Raw genomic sequence first — 17475 nt, 5'->3', positions numbered from 1 at the left:
AGTTAATTCTTTTTGTGCGTAGTTAACTATGTAGTCAACTACACACATTTAACTCTTTTACTCTTTCCTTATAAATCAATCCCATCAGTCCCTTGCTCATTTCAGGGCTTTCTTTCCAACTTCACCCAGCTGGTTTCCATGAGCATAGTAACAAGTGGTCCAGGACCAGGTGCAATGCTCCAAGGGCAGTCCCACCCACACCAAATCACCTCTAAATGCTCAAGCCCAACCCAGAAGGGCCTTGTTTCCTGTCATACTACAACAGAAACAAATGTCTTGTTTTCTGCTTTTACTCCTAGTTATTTTTTTGGCATTAAGGCATATGTTTCATCCCTCCCATGAAACATCTGTCCCTCAGAGCTCTTTTCTCCAGATGTGATGTAAAGGAAGAGTACAAGCACCGGCTCTGCCACTCTGGCTGGGTGACTCGGTGAGTCATCTGGTCCTTAGTGCCAATTGGAATTGTTTACCTAAATAACAGGTAAAAAACAGATCCTACTGACTTCACAGGGTTCTTGGAGGCACAGACAAATGATGTAAATGAAAAGGGTTTAGAGTCCCCCACCCTATCCACACAAATGTGTCCCAGTGCACACCTCAAACCATGGACAGTACTGACCCTATGTATACTAGGATTTCTCCTTTATATAGGAGCCTGATAAAGCTTAACTTATACATCAGGCCCAGTAAGAGAATAACAACAATTACTAAAAATAAAATGGAACAGTTATGAGATACTATAATAAATGTTATTTAAAACTTGTGAATTCCTGGGGTGGTGGCACATGCCTATAATCCTAGGGTTGGGGAGGCTGGGGCAGGAGAACTCAAGTTTGAGGTCAGCCTTAGCAACTTGGTAAGGCCAGAACAACTTAGAAAGACCCTGTTTAGGGAAATGGATGGCACTAGAGCAGATTATGCTTAGTGAAGCTAGCCAATCCCTAAAAAACAAATGCCAAATGTCTTCTTTGATATAATGAGAGCAACTATAAAACAGAGACATGAGGTGGGAGGGAAAGGGAGAGAAAAGGGAAATTGCATGGAAATGAAGGGAGACCCTCATTGCTATACAAAATTACATATAAGAGGTTGTGAGGGAAATGGGAAAATAAACAAGGAGAGAAATGAATTACAGTAGATGGGGTAGAGAGAGAAGATGGGAGGGGAGGGGAGGGGGGATAGTAGAGGATAGGAAAGGTAGCAGAATACAACAGTTACTAATAGGGCATTATGTAAAATTGTGGATGTGTAACCGATGTGATTCTGCAATCTGTATTTGGGGTAAAAATGGGAGTTCATAACCCACTTGAATCTAATGTATGAAATATGATATGTCAAGAGCTTTGTAATGTTTTGAACAACCAATAAAAAAAAATAAAATAAACTGGGATGAACATACTATAGCCAAAAAAAAAAAAAAAAGAAAGACCCTGTTTAAAAATAAAGACATAAAAGGGCTGGAATGTAGCTCAGTGGTCAAGCACCCCTGTTCAATCCCCATTACCAAGTTTTTTTAAAATAAAACGTATGAATTGTTTATTTCTGAAATTTTATATTTTCAGACTGTGGTTGACAGCAGGTAACCGAAGCTGTGAAATGAGAAACCACAGAGCAGTGGACTGCTGTACTTACTTCAAGGCTGTGTATACACACGCGTGTACACACACACACACACACACACATATGCACACACACGTACACACACACATGCACACACACATACACACACACTCTGGTGCATTTTAATACACATGATATGCACCAGGCGAACGCCTACCGCCTCCAGAGCCACCTTGCTTCATCAGTGGCCTATTTCACAGTTTCATCATCTTTGCTGTCAGGAAATTCTTTGTTTCCTTTACAGTTTTCTTACCAAAACAGAATCAAATAAAGCACCTTTGAAATGTATCGCTTGACTTCATAACCATGGGGTCAGGTTCCTCCTGCTCCCCTGTGGGTAAGTCAGCATGTGCTATTACCCTCTATTATTTACTGCCGACTGACTGCTCCCTGGTTTCTCAGAATCATCCCAAACACCACCTGAATGACCTAATTAAGGCTTCATAACTTGGTGAAGTCGACATTATTAATACCCCCATTTTATTAATGAGGAAACTGGGGCTTAGGGAAGTTAATTAACCTACCTACGGTTAATAGTGGTAATAAGCAGTCGGGCTGGGAGAATCTCCGACACCAAGAGTCCACGCTTCCAACCACTGGTATGATTTAATATTTCAAATAATAATTAGGAAGCCCCAACTGGAGACCGCCCTCCACATTCCTTCCACAGCCACACCCTAGAGAGAAGTGGAAAGGCACAGTCCTCTCTGGGTGGCTCTGTGTTGGTTGTAAGAGGAACATGCCTGGTGGTTGTCATTGTCCTAGGCAACTGTGCCAACAACTACCTAGTGCCTGAGAGCACACTACTCATACAAGAATTTAGATTTACTCCCTTTAAGACAATTAATTTCATGACTATTGCTAGTCATGCTTTCCACGACCTTCAATTATTTAGTAAATCACTGGATACCATCAAGTTTCCTTTATGCAGTTCACTGAGACCTCACTATCTGATGAGACTCTAGTCCTGAGTCTGTGACCTCTGGCCTGCAGGACTACACCTCACTCATTTCTAACTGGGTTCTGTGCCTCCAGTGTCTCCTGTTTCTCTCTATTTTGCTTTTGCCACACTTCACTGCCAGGGTAATCTCCTTTAAATAAACCTTCCCTATGAACCTGTGATTTGTCAATCAATACTGGCTTTCAAGGCAATCCCAAATATGCAAATCCTTCTCTCCATCCTTACCACTGATGTCTCTGTTGCCACCGTTCTCCTTCCTCGGCTGCTTCTTCTCTTAACTCTGTGGGTTCATTGTTCAAGTCCAATTCAAGGCCTTTCTCCTCTCTGCTGATATCCTGCTCTGTACTCTCCTCGTCTGTTTTCAGTAGAAATTCAACAGATGTTTGCAGAAATGAGTTATTGCTCCACTAAGCATCAACAGCTTTTTGGCAACAGCACTCACTGATACTGATGTATTGTCTTGTACCACTACAAATCTTTTTATATGTACATTTCTTGAACTCCCGTCTGAAGCTTCTTAAAGGCCTGGACTGTGCCTTTTGTGCCATATATTGTTTCTTCACTCAAAAGGCACTGTGAATATTTGACAACTAACATATTCAAATTATATAGAATAAAATGACCTAGTCATCACCTTTCGATCATACTGCTAATTCTGTGAGCCAAAAGAATATTAATGACTTAATGATATCTGACCTCAAAGCCCTGTCCTTATGGATGCAATAATTTGGAGTTTGCTGAGGTTACTTTCCTTTTCCATGCCCCACCTTTTCTTCCCTAATGGAAGAATTGAAAATTCAAATAATTTCAAAGGACCTGAATATATGAATGCTAATTTATTAAAATTTCTGCCATTAATTATTAGATTATTTTCTAATGATATAAAATTAACTATCACATTATGTTGTTGCAAGTCAGTTTATCTGTCTTAACCATTCTTAAGATACGGAAAATTTCATTTCTAGCAAAAATCTTGGACAAAGTGACCTCAAACCTTTCTAACCATAAATGCTGGAGGTGGAGGGGAAGCATTAATTAAGCTTCCTCTTAGGTATAAATAGCTTGAAGAGAATATCAATTCCATCCTAACAGTGTGTAAAAACTAGAACTTCTTAAGCCTATCAGAAAGTTAAGGCAGCAAGATAAATTGAATTCAAAAGGGTGACAAGTCTCCCAAGGAGAGAGAGGGAAAATGAAATGTTTCACGTTTAGCAGAGTATACAGAAGAAAATGGCAGTCACAAAAGCAGGTATATTAGTCCTGATCCTTGAGAGAAACAGAATACCAACAAGACACGGATAGGCAGGTAGACAGATAGATAAAATAGCCTTTTTCTGATCTTGAAAAGCATTTCTTTCTTTTTTCTGTTTTTTTTTTTTTTTTTTTTCAGTTCTGGGGATTAAGCTCAGAAGTGTTCTACCTATGAGCTATATCCTAGTCCTTTTGAAATTTTATTTTGAAGCAGTGTCTTGCTATATTTCCCAGGCTGGCTTTGAACTTGCCATCTTCCTTCCTCTGCCTCCCGAGTGGCTGGGATTACAGGCATGCACTACTGTATCCAGTTCTCCCTTTTAAACAATTAAGTGCAATGTTAAGTGTAGGTTTTTCAGAAACGCTCTTCATCAGATTGGGAAAGTTTGACTGTTGCTAGCTATGGAGCATTTAGTAGGTGTGCTGGAGCTGCTTGCAGAGTCCAGTTCCTAATGTGCTGAGATTTGATCAGGAATGGGTTCTTGTTTGGTGTTTTTTCTACATCTACTCAGATGATCCCATGGTTTTTCTGTGTAATTTGTTGATATGGTGAATTACATCAACTATTGAACCTTGAGTGAACTTTGCATTCCCCAGTTAAACTCTGCTTAGTCCTCAGGCATTGTCCCTTTTTATACATTGTTTGCTTTGGTTTTCAAATCCTTTGTTTTGTTTCTGTGCATCTGAGAGATGCCTGCTTAACTTTTTTTGTAATCCTGGTCTTGTGCATGAGGGTTTTGTATAATGTCTATAATAGTTACAGTGATGTCTCCTCTTTCATTCCTGATATTGGTAATTTGTATCATTTTACTTCACTGATCTTTTCAAATGATCAATTTTTCCTTTACTGATTTTTACTATTGTTTTTTCTGATTTCTATTTTTCGTGTATATATTTCCGCTCTTTATTATTTTATTTCCTCTGATAGCTTTGGGTTAAATTTTCTCTTTTTCTAGTTTTTTGCTTTGTTGTGTTTTTGTTTTCGTTTTGAGATGGGGTCTTGCTATGTTTCCCAGGGTTGTCTTGAAATTCATGGGCTCAAGAGTTTCTCTTGTCTCAGTCTCCCTAGAAGCTGGGACTGTAAGCATGTAACACCACAGAAAGATTTTCTACTTTTTAAAAAACTTTCTTTTAGTGTTTTTTAAAAATTTGTTCTAACTAGTTATTCATGGCAGTAGAATGCTTTTTGACACACTGTACACAAATGGAACTTCTCATTCCTCTGGCTATACGTGGTGCTGACTCATACCAGTAGGGTAACTACTTTTCTAATTTTTAAGTGCAAACTTAGGTCACTTTCTTCTTATCAAACATAAGCATTTGATACTATTAATTTTTCTTTGAATACTGCTTCTACTGTGTCTCATGAATTGCAAGTTGCAGTTCAATTTAATTTCCATTGTGATATCTCCCTTCACCCATTAGTTATTTAGAAGTTTGTCATTTAACTTCTGAGTATTGGAGGATTTCCCAGATAGTTCTGTAATTAGTTTCTTGTTTCATTTCATTGTGGTCAGAGACCATAAAATACATGAATATAAAGCATATGATTTAAATTCTTAGAACTTTATTAAACACTTGCTTTATGAGATAGAGATGGTCTATCTTGCATGTACATTTGTTAAAACCCTATTTTTGCTGTTGTTGGGTGGATCATTCAGGTCATTTGGTTGCTTGTGTTCAAGTTTCCCATTGTATCACTTGTTTTTTTTTTTTTTTTGGTCTACTTGGTCTACCAGTCACAGGGGAGGGAACTGATTTCTCCAGCTCTAATGGTGAATTTGTTTATTTCGCCTTTCAGTTCTGTACTTAGTATTACTGTGTATTTGGAGGCTCTATTATTAGGAAACTATACATTTAAGATTTGGAATAGTGATATCTCTGGTGTGCTTCACAAAAGCAAACTCCAAACCTCTCTGGAAAGATACTCTGGACCCAAGTACACAGTTTTCTCATAATTAACTATGAGTTAACTCATAATCCAACTCTGCAACATCAAGGACACAATTTTGCCTTGGTTGAGAATTAGGAGATTTGAAAAATATTAGCGCACACTCCCTAAAAATGTCAGGTAACTAAACAGAACTATTGGACCAGTAGACAATAGGACTAAATAGACCAACAGACCAGGCAATCAGACTAAATAAATAAAATACATACCCCCCCCCACACCCCAACACTCTAAAAAAACAGGGAAAAGCTTATTAAAACCACAATGTGATTAACTAAACACCCACCTAAATGGCCAAAATGTTAAATACTTAGTGCTGGTGGGTGTGAGGAACCACCAGAATGCGCACACACTGCTAGAACAGTAACTTTGAAAAACTGCTCTGGTACCAACTAAAGCTTAACCCATCTATAGTTTAAAACCTAGATTTCATTATTAGAAATGTCCAACTTCAATGTGTGCATATTTTTACCAGGAGATCAGTACTAGATCACTTATAGATCCCAAACTGAAAGCTAGTTAAGTGCCAGCCTATCATTCAGAAAAATGAATAAACAGGGGTAATACTAAATACAATGGAATATTAAGCAATAGTGAGAATTACTAGCTTATGACTATAGGCAGCTGTTATAAACCAAATGCCTGTCTCCCTCTAAAGTTCCTATGTTGAAGTCCCAGCGCCCAGTGTTATGGGTAGGAGGCAGGGTCTTTGAGAAGCAATTAAGTTTAGGTGAGTTCATGAGGCTAGAGCCCTCATAATGGGATCAGTGCCCTGTAAGAGGAAGAGACAGAAGAGCTTCCTCTCTCTGCCACATTAAGACACAGTGAGAAGGTAATTATCCGCAAGCCAGGAAGAAACCCTTCACCAAGAACCTGACCTTGCCAGCACCCTGAAATTGTATTTCCCATTCTCCAGCATTTTGAGAAATAAATGTCCGCTGATTAAGCCACCCACTGTGGTACTTTGTTATAAGCACTCTGAGCTAAGACAGTAACATAAAATGGAAGAACCTTATAACTGTAACTTTGAACTGGGAGCAGTGGCGCAAGCTTGAAATCCCAGTTGTGCAGGGGGCTGAAGCAAGTTCAAGGCCAGCCTGGGCAACTACTTAGTGAGATCCTGCCTCAATAAAAAATGAAAAGGGCTGGGGATGTAGCTTAGTGGTAGAGGGAATCTGGTTCAATGCCCATAAAGCAAACAGACCAAAAACAAAAAATAAAACAAAAAAAACAAGCATAACATTGGGAAAAGAAGCCAGGCATGAATACTATTTATATAAAGCACAAGATTGGCAACATTAATGATCTATAATGCTAGAAGGGGTTATCCTTGTGGGGGGTAGGAGTGGTAACTGGTGATTGGAAAAGAGCTTCTAGAGGGCTTGGGGAGAGGGACTAGTAATGATCTGTTTCTTGATTTAGTTGCTGGTTACACGTTTGATTTGCGAAAAAAAAATAATGCTATATATTTATGATATGTGTGATTTTTTGGTATAACTAATAAAAAGATTTTAAAAAAGTTTACCAAACCCCTACTGAAAGAATAAGACAACACACAAAAAGATTTTGAAAAACAGTTAATGTTCTAGGAATAAAAATAAAACACAATAGCCACTGAAATAGAGTTGTTAAACAGTAAATAAAAATAGCAGAAGAAGGAATTCTTTATTTGGAAAGAAGATTTGAGGAAATTTCCCAGGATGAGGAATAGTGGGATAAAGAGATGAAAAATATGAAAGAGTAATTAGACACAGACTAAAATGTGAAGATATAAATAGGACTACTAGCTGGAAGAGACGTGATATGCAAAGAAATGAAAATTTTCCAGAATTGATGAACAAGATGAAGACTCAGTTTCATGAGGAATGAGTTCCTGAACAGAATAAATACAAATGACCTACACTCAGAACCCCAATATTTGACTGCTGGAAAAATTCTTAGAGAAAAGTTTGTCTCCTTTGTTTTAAAGATGGACAAATTGAGGCCTAAAATGATTAAGGACTTTGCATAGAAACGAAGAGCAGATTAAGACAGAGAGAAAAATAATCTGATATACTGAATTTTAAAAGTAATGGATAAAAGAGTAAAATACTTTTCTGACTTAAACCTTCCTACTGGCATCACTGTTGAAAACAGCAATCTGAAAATATTCTCTTCAAAGAATTTAATTCACAAGTTGACAAATGAAGGTGTGACTGATTTGAGTGTCATGTAACAAGTGTTTGACAATGACATAAAATGAACCAGCAGGGCAAACTAGCGCTGCTCACACACACCTTAAAGAAAGAAAATTTCAATACAATCCTATTTAAATTTTAAGTACAAGGCTATTATGACGACTTCAGAGCCTAAACTTCATACTTATTATCCTCTATTTAATAAATGTCTTAACATTATAGAGTGCTTTTGAATCACATCTTCTATTTTATACCTCAAAAGGTCAACTGCTTGCTTTCTTTGAAAACAGAACAATCCACCACGTAATTGAACCTCTATATGCCCATTGTAAGTCCAATATAAATTTCAAACTGGTCAGAGTCATAAGATGTACTGAAGACTTGACATAAAGCACTCCTAGCAGAATCATTTCTGATGATGAGCCAGTGGCTTGTCTTGATTCAAGTATTTGAGAGGAAAAGATCTGGTCAGTATAAGACACTGTGAGTTTAGCTCTTACTCACATTTCTCAATCTTGAATTTATCGACAGCAGATTTCTATTATTTTAATGCTCAAGGATTTAAAGATTTTTTTTTTTAGTTGTAGATGGACACAATACCTTAATTTTATTTATTTATTTTTATGTGGTGCTGAGGATCGAACCCAGTGCCTCTTGTGTGCAAGACAAGTGCTCTACCTCTGAGCTAAAACCCCAGCCTTAGGGCTTAGGGACTTTAAGACCACAAATAAAATAATTCTAAAGCCACTTTGTTGGTCTTAGGTTAGGTCAATATTTTTCAGTAATATAAAAGGCTTAAAGTGTCCAAAATGTAGAGATTTGGTATATTCCAGGTTAAGACATTTTTAAGAATTTCTAATTTATCTTTTGCTTATAAGAAAAATAACTGTATTATGGTATGAAGCCTTAGGCCTGAAATATATGAGACATAAATACTTCTTTAATATTTTTGATTAAAATGGTGGTGGGGAAAGAGCTGGTACTTAAATTCCAGACTGGATGAATCTTGAATGTTTCAGAGCATCTCTATTAGTTTTAGCTACTTGTGAGAGTTATAATATTTTAAAGTTTCAGTAAAATTTAACCCTTAATACTTAACACACCTGATGATGATAAAAGAGAATGAATTCATAAAATAAGTTAGCAAATCTAGACAGCAAAATGAAAAAAAAAAGGCTTAAGGTTTACAAAAGTCATGATAAACATTTTTATCAACCTTTTACTGCATAAATAACTCATACAGATCAAGAAACCATTAAGACATTTATTTATCTAGATGTACAAAGTATGCAGGTAATCACACAAAAGCAATTTAGAGAAACTTTGATTTTTCTCTTATTAAGTCAAATAATTTCACTGAATAATCCCACTCTGAGAATTTATCTTCATAAAACAAAACAATTCAAGTATTTTGTCATAGGAAAATGATTCAAACAAATTATGAGTAGGTAGGAATATGATTACAATAATCACTATCAAAACTAAATATGGATAATATCAAATAAAAATTTTCAATAAAAAAACTATAGGTGCCTGCCGGACATGGTGGTCACAGTGATGTCAACTACTCAAGAGGCTGAGGCAGGAGGACCATAAGTTCAAGGATAGCCTAGGCAACTTAGCGAGACTCTGTCTCAAAATAAAAACTAAAAAGGTTGTTGCAGAAGCATCTGGACTTTGAGGAATTGCGCCAGGCCCATCTCTGTGTACTTGCATCCAACTGTAATGAGCCTATGTATGTCAAATTGGTAGAGGCCCTTTGTGCTGAACACCAAATCAATCTAATTAAGGTCGATGACAACAAGAAACTAGGAGAATGGGTAGGACTCTGTAAAATTGACCGAGAGGGCAAGCCCCGTAAAGTGGTTGGTTGCAGTTGTGTAGTTATTAAGGATTATGGCAAAGAATCTCAGGCCAAGGATGTCATCGAAGAGTACTTCAAATGCAAGAAATGAGCAAATAAATTTTTCGTTCACATTCGAAAAAAAAAGGGCTGGGGGTATAGCTCAGTGGAGGAGGGCCCCTGTGTTTTTTTTTCAAAGTAGTATAGGTGACTTAAGACTAATTATCTGAACAAAAAGGAAAAAATAGTATTATAAAAATCAAACTTTGAAAGTTAGTGCATTAGGATGGTAAGGACTAGAGGTAATTTTTCTATTTGGGAAAATTTTCTTCAATGTTTTCAATATAAAATAAAAGGACTGGCTATCATTTTTAGAAGTTATTTCCTTCTCAAATAATCTTGACATTTTCCTAATCAGTAAATTGTACATGTCAATTTTTAAGATGGAAAAAAAAAGCAGAACTACCTCATCCATATTCTAAAACTGAAACATCCCCCAATTTGGACTTTGGCAATGAATGAAAACATTGTAACCTATGCCACTCTTAACAGGCAGAGGTAGCCACTGTCACCTTTGGTTGACACAAATTGTAGAGTACTACAAATGAATAAGTAAAATAATAAATTTTCAATTTATAAATTTATGTGTTTGTCATTTTATGTTAATGCAGCAAGGTATCAATATGCTCAGTTTTGGGTCTCATACTAAGAATTAGTTTTAATATTTTCATTTCAAATGTTGCCAATATGCTGAAGATGCTTTACTGAAGCACCTAACTTTGTATATTAACCACATATAGATAAACCACAAATGAAATCACTTTAAATTTAAATGTTAAAATGCTGAGTTGCAAGCAGGCAACCACCTTTAAGAAGAAAGGTAATCAATAAAAATCCCAAAATTTTATGAAATTTTATATTATGAAAATTTATTTTATGAAATCTCAAATTTTATGAAATTTAAAATTTTCCTTTTGAAATTATATTTGAGTAAATGAAGAGGAAATTAAACATTTCTGCATATCAGTTGCATAATACATTACATTCTCAACAAAATTATGAAGGATGCATTACATAAAATTTACTATTTTGTAATTTTCAAAATTATGGGAAAGAGGGATTTGTAACTTTCCAGTTATTTGAACAAAAACATTTTAGAATCACTATTTTTAAGTATTTGGAGCAGAAGGCATCAGCTGGAATGTACAGGGCAGCTATCTCCAAGTCTATAAACTTCACTATAAAGAGCAAACCACTGAAGAAACCAGAGAGAGAGAGAGAGAGAGAGAGAGAGAGAAATAAAATTTAAAGATCAGAGAAAACCTTAACTTAAGATACAGGTCTGTAGTTTAAATTTTAAAAATTATGTTACTTAGTAATTTGGCACAAAGTAGTTGATTGGGTTGATGAAATCACCAAAAAAAAGAGAGCACATAGCTGCACAAAGCTATTGGAGGAGGAGCTATCTTGGACTCTAACGGAAGAGAAATTAATTCAATATTAGTTTTTTTTTACATATTGTAAGTGGTAGCAGCAATGATTGGTTCATTTACAAATATTTATTATAAAACTTTATTCATTTCTAAGATCTAAACACACACAGCAAATACTAGGTGAGTACAGTCTTTTTAAGGAAATGTTTTTAAATAACAAACTCTCCAAAGGCAAGGAGGAGTTCAGTAATAGCCATTTCAGAGTTAGAGAATTCTTAAACAATGAAGCCACATGGAAATCCAAATAAAATCAAAATCACATTTAATGATGTTACTCAGACACGTAGCTCATAAATCTTTGCTTAGAAAATCAGTTCAGCTTTTTCATAGAAAAAGGCTGAAGAAATCAAACTCAGCATCAATATCCTGATTCCAATCAAATTCATATTTTAATATAAAAATATCTTAAAAGAACAATTGATAGTATAGAAAAGAATTGAACAAGTGCAACTCCATTCATAATGTATAGTAAATAAGTTGTAGGCTATAGATACTAAATGATGGTCATTTTTATTCATGAAAAAAAAAAAAGAAGTAGTAGTAGTTAGAAGAACCGGTTGTCCCTTGCACGTAGCTTGTCATTCTGCATCTACAAACAGGATTCAAATGTCAACCAGGAAATGATGATATTCTCAGGTCAACTTCAGAATGTCTTATTAACATCATCTTCCCCCTTTGTCTCATTTAGAGTCATATATTCACAGCTCAAAATCTGCTCATTAGACTCTTCAGGTTTTGATTTTTTAAGTGTCAGCTCTGCTGGCAGAAGAGACGAGCAATGCTCAAGAGACTGTGCAACATCATCAATTGTCCATTTGTCCTCAGGGAGGGCATGTTCTTCTAGTGTAAATGGCCCCTGTTTGGTTCGGGTAAGCTCTAGTACATTGGCACAGGAAGAGAGCTCTACAGCAACAAAAGGTGAAAATTCCATAAGATGAGTGTTTCAGTATTTCACAATCTACAATCTTTCAAAAGACAAAAGAACTTGACTCAAACCTCTCAAAACCATCCCTAAAGCTGAACTATAAGTAAACCAGTAAGAGCCAAGACCCCTGAGATAAACAAATAATTAAGTAGCAAAACAATATAATAACTCATGAACTGCTTTAAAGTCTACAAAAAACTGGCACATATTTATTTTTATTCAATTCATGAAGCAACCTCATGAGGTCAATTTTACCCTTACTTTGCACAGGAGATATACTATTCTAGTGTTGTAACTGCCGGGAAAAGCAGAGCCAGAATCACAACTTCCTGGTGGTTTGTGAGACTATGGTTTCCAGGATTTTTTTTTTAATGTGATTTGAATCAATAAATATAACTTTTAGGAGGATACGTCTTTTTTTTTCTGATATCTACTTGGATTTAAAATGTTTTGTACTTAAAAAAACATTGGCTCTTGCATTCATTACTCCTGCCTTCATCTGCCATTCCTTTCTCTTCCTGTCCCATCACAAGTCCCTCACTATAGCTGCAGAGGATGGTAATTCCATGCTAGAAACTGACAATGCTCCCAAGGCTGAAAGCAGTAAGAGCTCAGTTCCACAGGCCAGTACTCAGAAATATGAAAAATAGAAAATTCCCTCTTCCCATCAAAAAGGAATATTACTCTCTAAATGATAATTCATAATTCATTTTTCTGCTTACCTTTGCCAATGTCACTGACCAAGCTTCTGATATAAAAACCTCCTCCACATTCAACATCTGGAATGTTAACAGTGACATGGTAAATTGCTAACCTCCTATGAAATCCACTTTACATAGAAATGATGCCCCTAAACAAGTGTAAAAAATGCACTATGCAAACCATTGAGTGATAAAATATTTATGTGCTGAAACATAAATTATTCATCCTGCAGCATATGTGTTTGTGAGATTGAAAAGTCAAAGTGTGGAGAAAGCAAACAGCAAAAACTCATGAACACATTTTAAATTAACTGGCGAGTCATACCACTTTAATACCTCAGCCTTGTTCCCTTAATAGGTTTTAAATAGTTAGAAATCTCAGTTTTGCTGTCATGAAATACAGACATTAAAAATACTTTCAGATACATGAACCTTGTTCATTTATTAGGTTTTAAATGGTTAGAAATATCAGCTTTGCTCCCATGAGCTGTAGATATTTAAAACCTTTCAGATATGTAAGTTCAAAAAAATATAACCAACAAACCAAGCAACAAAGAAATCCTTTCACAATGATAAGAATCATGTTTGTGTACTATACTATACTCAGAAAACTCAGGATAAGTAAATGTTATTTTTGAAATATTTTTGAAAAAAATCACAACATAACTTGAAATTACACAAAGTCCTAGGACTGACTGAATATCTAATCAGCTTGTTAGCATAGCATTTACAAGTTCATCGGTGGAGAGCAGGGGTTTGCTTCATTTCATTATCTTCAAGATATACCGAAAAGAGCTGCCGCATTTCTACACAAAAGGACTACATTCTTGCTGTTTCTAATATCAAGGCAGGAATACAGCCATCAGGGAAATTAATAAAAATTCCCCACCTCGAGATTTTAATTATTCTTCTTTCTTTCCCCCCATGAACTAATGGTTGGGGACACTGATAAAATACAAAGGAGCACCAGGATGGAATCGAGGTGTGCTGACATTTTTTGCATTATATCTGACTTCGGTGAAAGACAACTCTTTGGCCTACTGCAGTCTTGAGTCAAAGAAATAAGGCATTTATGACATATGAAGTCAGAAAAATAGGAATTTTCTTATTTTTGTAAACAATACTCACTCTGCCAGGCCAGCTGTTGCATTTTCAGTGAATGGAGCAAAATACTTTTCAGTGTGATTTTTTTTTTCATTATTTGTCAGTTTACAATCAAGGTACTTAAGAAAATGAGTTTCTTTAACTATATAATACCACATTCTGCAGAAACCTAATACACATTAAATAATAATGCCAATGACAAAAAGCAACAAAGTTTAGGAATAAAGGTTTTGGAAAGTTATTTCTAAAAGGAATCCTAACTATATGAAATTCATGGTGGGATCAATGTCAGAGAGCTTGAGCATCAAGAACTACATCTCCTGATACTTCACAGCTCTTAGGTGCTCAGGACTTTACCTACAACTTGCTGCAGCCAGGAAACACATAAAATTTCTAAACAACAAAAACTAGCTTTTTAGTTTATTTCAAATCTGAATTACATATTCAAATTGATGGCCTGAATTAAAATGTGACCATGTTGTCAAAGATACATTTTGCCTTATCTGTTTCTTCCATATTTTCAGGATCTTTAGTAGTAACTTACAGGAAACAAAGGGCGGGGGGGGGGGGGGGGCGGAATGAGTCCATTCTTAAAATTTGTTTTTGTCCAAAAGCTAAAAATATTTTATTAAAGGATAAAATTCTTTAATAAAGAATTTTTTTCTTTATTAAAGAATATTAAGAGGACAAATTGACATCTATTCTAAAACCAAATGTATCAGCAGTAGTCAAAAATGGAAAGAAAAGCATTCCATAAGGTAAAAATTTTAAGTCTAAAACATTGAAGATATATACTGTTTTCTCCATAGAGAGCTTTTTCTCTCTTTTTGCAGTACTGGGGATGAAACCCAGGGCCTTGGACACGCTAGGCAGTGCTCTAAACTGAGCCACATCCCCAGACCTTCTCCAGAGGGATGGATCTAAGGTATGCTACTTCCAATTTAATAGCAAGATGACATCCTATAACATGAAAAACTCAGCCTAGTGAAAAAGACATTTCTGAACCTTCATGTAGGTTGAGGTATCTCATTAAATATGTAACCAAATCACAACCTTTCATAAATTCAAAATTTAAGAAGAATCTCCAAAAACATAGGGAACCATTAGAATTATTGAATAGCAACTAAATATAAATAAAGGTACAGTAAATACAAATGATTTCAGATTTCTCCATCTTACCTAATGTGAAAAATGGCGGCTGGAAATTTTGAAGGGAGATACTGTATACAGTTACTGGCCTGGCAGGTTTTGCTTCTACTACTTCACCTCGCTTCATTAAAGTTGAAAGTCTCTGTCCATCTTTCTTTAATGCAGAATAGCTTACAAGATAAGAGAGGGAGAGAGGGAGGGAATAAGAGAGGACGATCTGAGGGAGATTGAGAGAGAATGAGAGATGGTAATTCCATATGATGGCATGAAAAGAAAAATATCTAGCAGCCCTTTAAAGTGAAAAGCCCTTCTAAAACTTGAACTGTTTTTTCTTCCAACCCACTCCAAAATGTTTTCAGGGATAAAGCTCCTAAATATCTTAGAGGCTAATTTGAGCCCATTCTGGCATTCAATGAGCCCTTCTTTAACGATCTTCCTGGAGATGGGCTATTCATACATTCCCTTCCCTAGTCTCTTTCTATGTCAAGGGCACAAGGAACTCAGTAGTAGCCTCTGGTCATAATGATCTCAGATAAATTTCCTTGAAATAATTTCTACTATAATAAATTTCACTTTATATTAAAGTTATCAGTGTTTCTAAAAAGCTTATAAGCATAAACTCTACTTCATATATTTTAGCTTTATGTAATAAAATTTTATTAGGTCACAAAATCCTTGGATAGTCAGAGCAAAGAAAATCTAAAATGGTCCTTATAAGTTTAATTCAGTTTAACAATGGCCTAAGTTAATTTTTATTCAGGCCTTATTAAAATTTTTAAAGTTTTACATTTGAGGAAATATATGAAAAACCATTTTTCCATAGGTAGTTCAACATTCTTAAAAAGAGGGGAAAAAAGACTTAAAAATGCAATATGAATACAAAATTCTAAAATAACTCTTAGTAACTTATCCTGACTCAACCTCAGTCATTTAAAAAAAAAAAAAAGTGATTTGCCTGAAATGGTCACACGTGTACAAATATGGTTAAGTGGTGCTATGACTCTTCCAAATTTAAAAGTTGAAATCCTAAGTACCAGTATTATGGTATTAGAAAGCAGGACCTTTCGGATGGTAACTAGATCACAGAGCATAGCCCTCCCAGAAGGGGTCACTGCCCTTACCAAAGAGGCCCCAGACAGCTGTCTTGCCCCTTCATTGTGAGAACACAGTAAGAAGGCACTGGCTATGAGAAAGTTGGCCCTCACCAACAGCTGAACCAGGAGTGCCTTATCTTGAACTTCTCAGCATCCAAAATTGTGAGAAATAATTTCTGCTGTTTCTAAGCTATAGTTTATATTTTGTTATAGCAACCTGAATGAACCGAGTGGTAAAGCAAAATATTTATATTTTTAGTATAACTGTCATCTGTTCCATTTGTCATAGAGAAAAATTCTAGGCCCCAAAGGAATGGGCCTAACTTCTGAGAGGCAGTGCATATTAGCACAACTCTGATGCTCTCCGCACGGTCCTTCATGGCAATTTCTGGAAAAAGACATCTCTGAGCAGCAGAACTGCCTTGATATCTGTAGACAGAATTGGAAAGGCTGATAAAAACACAAACAGCCCAGATGCTAGACTGTGGAACACCCAAGGACAGGAGACCACGCCACACTACCTCCTAGACAGAGCTTCACGTGAGTCTAAATCTGGCTCACCTTTACACGATCATTCCCTATGGCAGATTTAAAATCTGCCTTGCCATGTAACAAAAGGAATCCCATTCTAGTTTAGAGTGATGTTAAGCAGTGGAAAGTAATTTAAACACTTAATCAAATCAATAATTGAACTCACAGAGGGGGTACTTGCATTATTGTCCCAGTAAATTTCTGTAGTATGCCTTCCATATCTTCTTGTGTTATTTTATCTGCCAAAAATGAACAACAACAAAAAGTGATACTAAAACAATCACAGAAATACATGCACTATTTTTCAGCACCAACAGCTCTGAATTCTTTTAAAAAAAATTTTCCAACTAAGCATATTAAAATGTATTTCTTATAGACCAAATTCTACCTGGTTGAGAAGAATAAAATATGTGTTAATGAGATAAAATGGATAGAAAATCTCATATTGTTCTTTGTTAAGATTAAATTTCCATTGCTTCAATTTTTTTTTCTTCAATAAAAATGGCCCAATCATCATGTTTGCACTTTTGCTGGTTCTGACTGTGGCCTGTAGGAGACATGAGAAAAATGCACATTAGCTATAGTAACGATCCTGTGGTGATCAATAATGGGGTGATCAGAAAGCAGGCAGAAAAGTAATGTCTATCAATTATTTTCTAAGTTTCTAGACATCAA

The 17475-nt window shown here is 35.7% G+C and overlaps 1 protein-coding gene across 1 annotated transcript in view; it reads right to left on the bottom strand.

Annotated features, from left to right (window-relative positions):
* Positions 1-11541: 11541 nt before the first annotated feature.
* LOC143388561 (pseudouridylate synthase TRUB1) overlaps positions 11542-17475 on the bottom strand; it is a 28851-nt gene continuing 22917 nt past the window's right edge. The window contains exons 5-8 of the mRNA XM_076842247.2: positions 16967-17039; positions 15206-15345; positions 12944-13000; positions 11542-12199 (exon numbers count right to left, since the gene is read on the bottom strand). Coding sequence (XP_076698362.1) covers positions 11940-12199; positions 12944-13000; positions 15206-15345; positions 16967-17039 — 530 coding nt within the window. The 3' untranslated portion in view covers positions 11542-11939. The remainder of the gene's footprint in view (positions 12200-12943; positions 13001-15205; positions 15346-16966; positions 17040-17475) is intronic.

This window comes from Callospermophilus lateralis, unplaced genomic scaffold (genome assembly GCF_048772815.1).
Source record: "Callospermophilus lateralis isolate mCalLat2 unplaced genomic scaffold, mCalLat2.hap1 Scaffold_64, whole genome shotgun sequence".
Taxonomy (NCBI): Eukaryota; Metazoa; Chordata; class Mammalia; order Rodentia; family Sciuridae; genus Callospermophilus; species Callospermophilus lateralis.
The sequence above is the reverse complement of the archived record's forward strand: the minus strand, read 5'-3'. Positions and strand labels throughout refer to the sequence as shown.